The sequence below is a fragment of the Artibeus jamaicensis genome, unplaced genomic scaffold, assembly GCF_021234435.1.
Source record: "Artibeus jamaicensis isolate MK-2021 breed Jamaican fruit bat unplaced genomic scaffold, CSHL_Jam_final contig_391, whole genome shotgun sequence".
Lineage (NCBI taxonomy): Eukaryota > Metazoa > Chordata > Mammalia > Chiroptera > Phyllostomidae > Artibeus > Artibeus jamaicensis.
Genome location: NW_026521814.1, coordinates 24,412,554 through 24,424,601, shown reverse-complemented (window position 1 = coordinate 24,424,601; position 12,048 = coordinate 24,412,554). Strand labels below are relative to the sequence as shown.

The window sequence follows — 12,048 nt, the reverse complement described above, 5'->3', positions numbered from 1 at the left end:
ATCCCTTTTGATATATTAATTAAAAAAACAAACTGTCTTGTAAAGGCAAAGACTTTATGCCTTCACTGTTTAATTTTTTTAAGCCATCCTACACTGTAGTTCCAAAGTTCAACATAAAAATACCCTAACACAATACATATGGTCTATTTTCATAAAAGACTTATATTCTGTGAAGACCTAAATGTTTTTAATACTGCTTTCAGAGAGTATATCTCCTCTGATGCAAATGCTAACCAAACTTTTCTCCTAGGAACACAACATGCCACATAACAGAGAAAAACATGGTCTTTTTACCTCGTGAAGTGTGAGATGTTTCCCATCCTTTCTCTTTGAGTCAAACCTGCCATATATTGCACTGTATTTTCGAATTTCCTCCTCTTTGTGTGGATCATCATCACTCATCTCAAAGATGTGACCAATCATTTTGGCCAACTTCTTGTTGGTTTTTAGCAGCTCCTTCACTTCATTCAAGTCACTTTTTGGTAGTGTAGAGGCCATTCGCTCCACACACTCGGCTACAGAGAGCGCGGCTGCAGCATCCAGTGCCTCACTGGTTTCTTTAGGGGAAGCTGGGGAGCCAAGATCTGCTGGGGAGAGGCTGTGCTCGCTCTCAGTGGCATGGTGGCCTTGCCAGAGTCTGGACTCGCCAACACCCTGCAGTGCTAAGCTCCCCATATCTGATTTCCCCTGTCCCAAGCTCTGCACACAGGTGATGGCAGCACACTTGGGGACTTTTACATGAGGTTCCCGGGCATTGCTATTCCTTTCATAACTGTTACAGGATATTCCCAGCCACGTTGGTGATCCCTCTGGTAACTTATAGATGGGTATGCTACTAACAGGCAGGGAAGTCAGTGGCTGATTGAAAAGGCCAGGGTTTGTAACCCAGTCTCTCAACGCCTTCTGCAGCCTTCTAACATGAAGGGGCTTGCTAGCCATGCCCACAAGGGCCATGATTTCCAAGAATTCCTCTTCTCCAGCTTCACAGAGTTGCTGGACATCATCACCACCTTGTTGGATAAAGGCATCAAAATAAGAGAGCAGATTGGCTTTTTGTAATATTCTATACAGCTGCAACTCCCCCAGGGTCCTGGGTAAGGCCGCAGCCATTACTGTGGATGTGTTTAACCTGCAAAAAAAAGAGAGGAAATACTCATCACACTTGCTCCAAACTTCTTAAACTCAGTATTTGTTAGACAGTACAGAATTTAAGAACACAGTATGGGCCCCGAAGGGTGTGGCTTAGTTGGTTAAGTGTCCTTCTGCTAAGCGAGGGGTTGCTGGTTGATTCCCAGTCAGGGAACATGCCCGGATTACGGTTTGGTCCTCAGTGGGGGCGTGTGCAAGAGGCAACCAATAGATGTTTCTCTCTCACATTGATGTTTCTCTCCCTTTCTCCCTCCCTTCCCCTCTCTCTAAAAATAATAAATAAAATCTTTTTTTAAAAAAAGGTTGAAGTATGGGAAGGACAGAAACCAGAAGCATTTGCATAGCAACTGACTGTTAAGGAAGCATGCTCTCTGAACACAAATATCTCATTTTTCTCTCCTAACAATCCCAATGGTCAGTATAATTGTTTCCATTTTAAAGAGAAAAATATAAAGGCTCCAAGATAAGAAGTAATTTGCCTGAGATCTCACAACTAGTTAAGCAGAAGTCTAGGGACTCAAACCAAGGCTCATAGGGCTTTATGGCCGATATTTTTTACTATTCTTTGCTGCTTCTATGGTGTGGACACAGAGGTGAAGTGAAGGATAATCAAATTCAGAAGGAGGTAAGAAGGATATTATTACACCATTCGTTGAATACTTATTTTGTGCCAGATAATATGATAAACACTTTATCTTACATTATGTCTAATCCTCATCACAGCCCTGCAAGATAGATATAGCTATTCCCTTTCTATAAAGAAAAAATAACAACATTAAGTCTGACAGGCAAAGGAAGATAGTTTTCAGTATGAATCGGAGGTGAGAAGATAGAAGGTAGTGTATTAGGAAACAAGAGAAAAAGAGGCAGGAAAAATTCAAACAAATAAATGACAAGACTTGGTGATCATTTAGGTATAAGTGATGAAGGAGAGTAAACGGTTACACTTCCTACAGTCCCAGGAACAAAAGAGTAACATGAGGATTGGAATACACATGTGAGAGTCTACAACTGTGACAGGCATTGGGGATACAGAAAAATCAGGATGGATTCCCTTTCAAATACATTGTACTTTATGGCACATGGCACAGGACTGGAGTCCAAGGGTGTAAGGGTTAGAGATACAGGATGAAACGAAGGCCGGTGAGTAAACCGTCCAAAGAAGCAACAGAGAGCCTAAGATAGAGCCACGAAGAAACATTTTAGAGCCCAAGCAAGACAGAGGAGCCTGCCTTCAACGAGAAAGAACAAGACCTAGCAAAGTATGTCTTGACCTCTTAGTAGCCTTTAAAAGTTATTCAGTTGCCTGGAGACCTCCCACATACAAGGAGTTGGCCAAGTTCTTCCATTTAAGAGAAACAAACGTGTAATAATGCACCCTTTTAGGATTAAAAGGACCCTGTAGTCCTCTATAGAGAAAATTACAGAAGGCCAAAAAATGCATACATCAGAGGAGAACGGAAGCTCCACTCTCAATTCAAAATAGTATGGAGCAATCATTAAGTGGAAGATAAGGCAAGCAGGGGAATATAAGGAACATCCCTGAAGGCCAGGAAGAGACCAAATGTGGACTTCTGCTTTATGCCATCAATCAGAATGCTACCCAAAATTCTAGTCTGAGTCATCCTATCCAAGGAGAATGCATCTCTTTACCACCCTAAGGAGTGATTCCTGGGAAGCCCCATCTCCTGGAACCTGTGGGTTAACTACCATCTTCTTTGATGAACTAGTGACTCCCTTAAATCTTCAGACATTTTATTCTAAAAAGTCTGTATCACCAGGTGAACTGATGCCTTTCCAAGAGACATAAAATAAATTGAATTGGGCCCCAGTAGATTCTACAAACACCCAGGAAATCACCTGGGGTGCTTTCGAAAGAACACTTCCAGGTTTCTGAGCTGCATCTCACAAGGCTCCCATGATTTAGCAAATTTGGGAAACCATACTAGAAGATTCCTATTTAGTACCACAAACCCCTATATGTTCTGTGATCATCTAGGTTAAGTCCACCTTCATGTTCGTATCACCTCAGTCCTGTAGACAAAAAGACTCTTGCATCTTCTAAACTGCCCACACGAGACTCCAGTGAGAAAGTGTATCATCCAGCTGGAAATTACCCCACAAAAACACAGCTCTCAAGATTTACAGACACAAGTTAAATTTTGTTTTTCTCCATTACACCAAAGAGAAAGGCTTCTAGAAAGTGTTTAAAGTTAAGAAACTTACTTTCCCATCACACATCTAATGCTGTAGCTCCACAGGCTACAAACTCAAGAGCATATAAAAAAATAACATATACACACCTATGTACACACACACCCACACACACAATCTTTTTTATCAGAGGACTGTAACTATGCAAGGTGCATGCTATCATCAATTCTCTCATCATATGTACTCCCCCAAATTATGAAATAGAGAATAAACTATATGAAAAAAATAAGAATGTAACTAGATGAATAGAATTTTTTAATCTTTTTATAAGCAATAAGAAAAAATACATAGTAGATAAACTTTTAAAAAACTTAAAAGGGGAACTGAAGACCCAAACTTTGGTTTTATTCTTCTGAGATAAGGCAATGATTTTTAAAGATATTCATTTTCAACTGTTTATCCTTTCTCATCTTTACCCATAAAGGAACCCCACCTAGTAAGCGCTCATGTGCTGGTGAGAAAGAAGTAGTTGTGATTATAGTATCTCTGTAAGGACTGACAGGACCAAGTATACATTTCCAAAGTCAAGACAGAGTCCCGGGAGACTTTCTAAAGGCCCACTGTTACCATGTGTTTCCTACAGAAGCATGTTGTGATCATTTAAACACCCACCACTTCATATATTAACTGGATTTAAAAGAAAATATTTTATAAAATGAGGTTTTGTTTTTACAAACTCTAATCATGCTTCAACATGAAGGTCAGATCAAGAGAGAGCTTTCATTTTAGCTGCACCTCTCCATCTGGAGTAAATATAAAAGAATCCTAGCACATTACACACGTAGCTATAATAGTACAGTAAATCTACTTGGCTATTCCATGACTCCTCATATGTAATACTTAGCAAAGTCTTTACCAGTGTTTTAAGTGGCTGCTTCCTTGTGTCTCCTCCCTCTTAAGGGATTCGCCATGAAGGACCATCCTTCCTCTGTATTCCCAGGACTGGCTCAGTAACTGGCATATTTGAATAAGTGAAAAATAAAATGAGAGGGAGAGAGAGAACATATTGTGGGGTTCAGAGAAGGCAGAGTACACCTATGGCCAGGCGCATGGAATAGGTTTTTTTTGAAAAAAGCCATGCAGATATGAGGGTGGAAGGATGTCTGAGATGGGGTCAGGGATGCAGCAGGCATCTTTGAGGAACGCCAGCGTATCTGTTTGATAGGAGCATAGGGGCATGATAGGGACTAGAGAGAAAGGTGGAAAGGCAGGTGTGAGACTGGGATGCCTATCTATGCTCTGGAGGAATTTGCACACGTGATTAAAGAGCCACATCTGTACTTAAGGAAATTAAAGTTGGCTCTGCAGAGAGGGATGCATTGTAGGTCAGGAAGTTGTTTTTTCAAAGTTGGGACAAGAAGCAGTGAAAACTAGAATTAGGTGCTTTTAGGCAGAGAAAGAAAAAGGGTTGTAATGTGACTTAAGAACATGTAGATTTGAGGAAAGAAGAGCAAAACACAAAGATGGAATCCCTACTTTTATTAATCCAAGAAACTGGGAGAGCAATGGTGCAACTAAAAGAAATAAGTTGGGAAGAATAATTTGGGAATCTGGAAGAAGGAAATCAGATAAACTTAAGTTGCTTTTGGACTTATCAATTTTGAGATTTTGATAATCCCCAGGTGGTACAACATGCTGAATTATCATAAAAATGATTTGGGCTAACAGTTCTCAAACTTTTCATGTATGAAGATCACTTTAAATTTAAAAATTACAAATATTCATTGATAGTTTCACTTTTACTATTTGTTGATTGAGAATACATATGACAACTAGTACTATGAATCTGGTTACACTTTAAAATGAGTTTATATTTCCTTAAGTCATAAAGTATGAATTTATTTACTTTTCACTTGCTAAATGGACATGTTGAGAGGCATCTTACTTCAGAGCCAGTGCTTGGTGTGCTTCTGAATTTCAGAACACTTTGAGTAACTCATGGCCCCTGACCCCTGAACTACTGATCCAAGCTACATTTAGCAATTTGGAAGTTAAGTCTGAAAGGGGTGAGAGTTGAAGCTTGGGAGTGGATGCTATCATCGAGGGAGAATATAGAAAGACAGTAGAAAAGAGATTTAATTTAAAATTTTGAAATTAAAGGTTTGCAAAAAATTGCAAAGGGAAGATAGGTGAAAAGCATTTCAAGGATGTCAAGCTGCGGAGAGATTAGAGAGAGAGGCGGGTGATAAGTCAGTAGTTATTCAAGAGTTTTGAGAGCGCTGTGGGGCCACACTGCAGGCTGAAACTTGGAACAGACTGAGGCAGGACTGAAGGAACAGTTCTTTTCCCTAGACACCACTGAGGGCCTCCGTCCTCACATCCCAGCCTGGGCAATGTCAGGGAGGTTTTGTTTCCCACAGCCATATTAAGTGCTTCCCTGTGGTTCAAGGTCTATGCAGGAGTTATTGTTAGGTTATAAACTCCCTGAGGGTAGGGATTGGGTCTCATTCATCTTTTATCCCCCTCTGTTTCTACCATAGTGTTCAATGACATTTCTATAAAGGTAGTTCTCATATAAAACTCAACATCTGAGTCAGAATCTGATCAACAGCCTCCTTTCATATTCCAAAAGGGATGCCTTCCTTTGGTGTTCCAGTGCATTAACAATTTAATAACAGCATATCCTGCTATTTTACCTACAATCCTCTTCATTCGCTCAACCTCATTACTTCGTCTTTCTTACAAGGCTATGTGGTGAGTTCCCATAACAGATATTTTTCCAATAATCAAAGGATGCTCTCCCAAATACAAGAACTACACATGAGAGTGTTATAATATACATCATGTGTTAGTCCAGCCCCAACCACTATTTTTAGAAGTTAAAATGCAGCATAAGCTATCCTCAAATAAAAAATATATTATAAATGATCATTTATAGTCAAGGGGACTCATAATCACTACTCTCAAATCCTCCTCCCCGTGTTGTTGGGAATATAAATATAGGTATTTCATATATCTATTCACACACTCACATACATACATAACACATGTATACACACTTAGGAAATCAATGGCATTCCAAAGAGACACTCTTCCAGGAGTAGGGAGAAACATGGGGTAAAAATTCTGATAAGACCTGGCTTACACAGAAAAATATAAATCCTTTCCTCCCAACACAGCCTGAAATTTTTACAGTAAAATATCTAGTTAACAGCAACTTACAGACTTATTAAAAATGAGAAAAAACTTGGGAAGAGTTAGCTTATGAGTCATTTACATATTAAGGTGAATTAGTTCCACCAGACTGTTTTCTTCTTCACATCTAGATGAGATCCGGTGCACACTAATGGAATGAAAAGACAGATGGAAAATAGCAAGGAAGGAAATAGGAAATCTGAGGGCACTGACTATATTTAAGCCTCTCAAGTACCACCAGGTTTGGAAGAGGGCAGCTTAAAGGCCTTGGGAGAAGGGTGTAATGGTTGTTCAACCTACACTTGAAGGTTGAAATTGAAAAGGTTTATAAAAAGAATTTGGCTTAGGGAGGAATGAGCCTTAAGCCTAGGAAATGAATTCTTCTCACTTGTGTCCTAGTCCTAAAGCTCAAGCTAAAATTAATCGTAAAACTACCAATTAATCGTAGTTCAGTTACATCATTGGTTACTTAAGATTGCAGGGTTGGCCTAGGTATTAAACTCCAGTGTTTGTGTTTCAAGTACCAAACGAGTTACCCAGGGGCATTTATATTAATAAGAATTCAGTGATATTAAGTCCAGATATTTTTGGACCTTATTAGCTCTGGCTGGGTAGCTCAGTTAGTTAGAGTGTTGCCTTGACAGGCCAAGGTTGCAGGTTCAATTCACTCAGAACACATGCAAGAATCTACCAATAAATGTGTAAATAAATAAAATAACAAATTAATGACACACTCTCTCTCTTCTTTCCTTTCTCTCTAAAACCAATAAAAAAATCTTTAAAAAATGTTTTTGGATCTTATTTCTGTCATAGCTATAAATAAACATTAGCTTCTAATGAATTAATGATAATTTGGGAAACTTAAAATAATTTCCTCTATTGATGATCCTTTTCTGAATTATGAATGACACTAGAAAAAATTCTTATGACTCCTTAAAATTTTAATGAAAGTGTAAGTTTAAATTTATCAAAATTAGAAAAAAGTAAATCAGATTTATCCTACAATTAAACAATAACTATACACTAATTTAACTCTAATACCGATAGGTAAAAACCAGAATTATTTAATATGGCTGGAAATTCTTCAATCAACCAACAGTCAAGTCATTCATCAAACATTATGTGCTCTCTGATCATGTAGTAAGCATGCAGTATATATAAATTTTATTGCTTTCAGAAATTTCTCTTTAAAAATTATAAAATTAACATACTGTGTAAATGAATGTGCAGCCCCCTAAATGTAATGTGTTGAGAAATGACAAACTAGTTGAAAACTTAATGGTTATTTTTTAGCTGTGAGAATTCTGACAATATGAGGATTACTATTTTTCCCCCAACATCAACTTCTCTAATTTCCCACTTGTTCCATCATTAAGCTTAACAGAGTACATTCAATTGTACTAGATACTGAACACATCAGAGCAGAAAAGAATTTTGCATTTAACATAATAACTGTACAGTTCTTCATTCTATTAAAATAGAATGAAAGAAGCAGGTAAGAGAAAATCCAAACAAAGGGGCTAGCAAACTTATATTATGCATGAATGATTAAGACTTATTCCTTAATATATTTAATAAACTACACAGTGAAATGTATGTACCCAAGTTTCTTATACATTGGTAAGATCTTAAACTGTGTAAAACATATACAATGGTCATTTCCACGAAAATAACAAAATATATTATGATTCTGTGGTATCCAGAATAGAGCCTCACAATTAAAGGTTTTATTTACAGAGATTTCATTTCTAATAATGTACACAAATAGCACCAAGAAAAACAATTAGACTTATTACAGTGGAACAGATGAGGCCTAAGTCTTAGGACAGAGTCTAGGTCAACAGACACAATACCCTTACATACTTCTATTTTCATCCAACCATCTTCTGCTTTAAATATTTAAAAGTTTATGCAATAAATTCTTCAAAGGTCTCCCTCACTTTGTAATACATGTAATTTCTTCTTTCAAAGAATCCACAGTGCAAACCCCAAAATCCTTAATAACAAACCAATATTATCTTAAAGTAAGATTAAAAGAAAATATCTAACACTTAAATGATTCTCTAAACAAGAATGAAAACCTATTAACTTCCCCATAGAGCAATTTACTAGCCACAAAAAAAAATTTTGTAATTAATTTAGCTGAGATTATTCAACTTTATTGATAATTCTAAAATACAAGGATGTATTTATTAAGTAAAGCAAGTTATTTATTAGACATATGCACTCACTACATTTCCTTATGTCAGTTATAATTTTCCTAAGGATTTTGTCATTTTAACCAGAAGGCAGAATGAAATAAAATAAAAAGCTACAATGCCTCACTGTGTTTATTATTCATATTCTTCTTATTATTAATGTCCACATGTAAAAGGAATTCACCAGAGTTAAAGACAACAAAAATTTTTGCACTACCAAGATGGCATATTAACTTTTGTGCAAGATACCAAAAATATTAAAATTTAAACAAGAAACATTCCAATGGTTCCTTGAAATTTTCTTTCAAGACCTTATTTTCCAGTATCTAACACCCAAAAAGGAATAAGGAAATGCTCTCCACGTTATCAGACATCTATAAATTCTCAAGAAAATCCTTATATGCATGTCAACACCTGAAGGACAACATAATTTTAAAAACTTGATGAAAGGACTTATTAAATATCAAATAATACGGAAAATGGAGGGAAAAGAATACCCTGGAACTTAAGAGCCACTTTATTGGCACTTAGATTAGATAAGATTAGAAGGAGCTTTTGAGTCAAGAAGCTATCAGCCTCCAACAAGTAAATGCCAAGCATCTTCTCTTCCAGTATTCCTCCTTAAAACCCACACATGTCATAATTTGCTATGTTTTACAGGGAGAAATTTTCAAGAAGTGAAAATCTAAGAAGGAAATTCGCTGCATGCACACTTTTCCAACAAAACAGCCTAGCATTTCCTACGTGACTAATCTATTTTAAATTCCGTTCTTCTGTTCCTATGCAATCTAATATTACCTATTAAAACTGCCAAAATATTTTAAAACAAGATCTGAGAATTTCCCTTTCAGCTTCTGATCTTTGCACTCCTTAAGTTTGCAAGTTTGCAGACACATCAGTAGCAAACCAACTGGTAGTGACAGGTTAACTCTTTCGAATGAAATTTTAAATTGACAGCTAGCCCCAAATTTTGTATTCTTCCAAGATCTCATGGAGCGGGAGATAAATATACGCAAGTCAGGGATTCCTCCAGATCGCCAGCTGCAAAACTTGGTCTGCGGATCCTATAAATGCATATTCCTACTCAAGTATCCTTTTCCCTAAGACCTTATTTAGGCTTACTTCAAGTATCCTTTCACATCTTAAGCTTTGTGAACCCTGGGGTTGCAAGCCATAAATATTGTAGAGCATTTGCAATGTTTCTCCATGAATAAGGTCACACATCTCTGCATCCAAGGCTTGTATGTCCCACGTGCGCTTGCAAATTCCACACTCTGCCTTAGAAAGCACAATGAGTGTCTCGCTTCTCTGCACCTCGATGCCAAGTTTCTGCAAGCCACTTCCAAGCAAAACTCTCCTTCCGCTTTTAAAAACTACTGTACATTCCATTCGGAGAGAGAGAGACGCTACCCAGGACGAAAATTAAGACTGCAAGTATAACACTTTTACAAAGTAAACAAACCAACAAAAAGATTCTGCCCCATGGCAAGGTACACGCGCGTACCTACCACGCAACCCCACCATTGCTCCACACGACGACCCCAGCCGGGTTAGAAAGGACTCGGCAACCCCGGCTTTCTTGCGGAGGGACCACACAAGTCAGGCCCGCTGCCTTGCTCGTCCTCTTCTCGCTGCCCCCGCGCACCGAATTTGTCCGGGAATTGCCCAAACGAGCCCGATAACACCCTCTCCTTCAGGCGGCGGCCGCGCTGGGCCCACTCCCCTGGACGTCCACCCCACTGTGCCCGCGTCGCCCCAAGTTCGCCCGCGGCTGCACGAACACAAACGCGTCCTGCAGCAGGCAGACAGGGAGTTGGTACGTACTCGGCCAGCGGTCTTGGCGCGCTCTCCCCCGAAGGCTGCTCAACCTCAACTCCGAAGTGACGGCCCCCGGCTCTCCCTCCACAGACTGCAGCGGCGGCCGGGACGCCCCCGCGCCCATCGAGGGGGGAAGGGAAGGTGGTGGGCACGCTCTCCTGCTCCCCCCCAGTTCCGACCCGCCGCTCTTCCCGCCCGCCAGCCCCGACGGCAGTCGCTCGGTCGCGGTAGCGGCGGCTGCAGCTCCCTGATTCCCGGGCGAGAGGGCGGAGGCGGCGGTGGCTCCCCCACCGCGGACTCCCTCTCCTCCCCTCCCCCGGCGCGCCGCACCGCCCCCTCCCCCGCCCGCCTCCGCCGCCTCCACCCCCCCCCCCGCGCGCTGTCACATGGGGAGATTCCGCTCTTGCTACATTCGCCGCTCCTGCTCCCACCCACGCGCGGCCGAGTGACGCAGATGCCGGCGTGGGCCGCCACGGGGCGGGGGCGGCGGGCGGCCGCCGGGGCCGGGCACGGCTTCTTCCCGCCTCCCTCTCCGCGGAATCCGGAGGGCGGCCCATTCACACGGCAGCTGGGAGGAACCAAGTGGGCGACCGGGAGGGGGCGGCTCCCGCGAGTAGGGCTCCAGGCGAAGGGAGGGTGAGGGGAAGGAGGGAAACGGGGGTGGCGTGGAGGGAGGGGACGCCGCGTCGGGCCTGCTTTCCAGCTGCCGAGTGAACTGGGAAGGTTTGCGATTAAAAAAAAAAAATTAATGTGTGAGGTTCCCAATATAGTATTTCAAAGAGCACACTTGGCCAAATTCTTCTCCCCTGGGAGACAGACTTTTAAAAAAATAGAGTTCTCGGCCCACTAATCTGGGCACAGGGTTCACCGCCATCCTCGCCCCCGGAGTCGGGAGGCTGGTGGGCCAGGTGCGCCCCATGCCCAGACTGCCGGCGGGAAATTGGCTAGGGTGGGGGCGGCAGGTGCGCGGAGCTGGGTGGAAAACTGGCGGTTCAAAGAGAATCTGTCTCGTCCATCTTGCCCTCTCCCCACCACTGCCCTGGCTTTGCGAGTGGGGGTGGAGGGGAGGAATGAGAACCCACAAACCCGAAGTGCAGCAATGACAAGTGTCCTGCTTGTTGGTAACTTAATCCCAACCATATGAACTCTCCCGAAAACCTGCCAGTTATTTAGCTGGTAAGTATTTTCTATTTTCATTGTGTAGAAATTCGAGAGCGCTAGAACAGTTCTGGGGTGTGTTACAATAGCGTTCCTAAGGCACGCTAGAGAATTTTTTAGTTTGGCTTGCGTGAACTTTGCTAACCAAAGAAAGTATTAAAACACCTCCAAAAATGTACTTACACAATTGCCAAAAAAATTGGAAATTTGTTACAGAATTTATTTTTACTTTCTTTGAAAAATTGGGAAAATGAAAGAATTCCCCTAATTTTAGCACTGAGTTCTTGAAAGAGAGCGTTTAGTAAATATGAAAATAGTGCAAGTACAGGTAGAATCCCGTTTTGGCGTACATATAAAAATCCACTTTTATAGGAGG

At 40.9% G+C, this 12,048-nt stretch overlaps 1 protein-coding gene across 2 annotated transcripts in view; it reads right to left on the bottom strand.

Annotated features, from left to right (window-relative positions):
* NAB1 (NGFI-A binding protein 1) overlaps positions 1 to 10,778 on the bottom strand; it is a 54,465-nt gene extending 43,687 nt beyond the window's left edge. The window contains exons 1-2 of one of the 2 annotated variants that reach the window (XM_053665179.1): positions 10,521 to 10,778; positions 295 to 1,129 (exon numbers count right to left, since the gene is read on the bottom strand). In XM_053665179.1, coding sequence (XP_053521154.1) covers positions 295 to 1,110 — 816 coding nt within the window. In that variant the 5' untranslated portion in view covers positions 1,111 to 1,129; positions 10,521 to 10,778. The remainder of the gene's footprint in view (positions 1 to 294; positions 1,130 to 10,520) is intronic. The other variant, XM_037162957.2, reaches the window with a different exon arrangement.
* Positions 10,779 to 12,048: the final 1,270 nt, after the last annotated feature.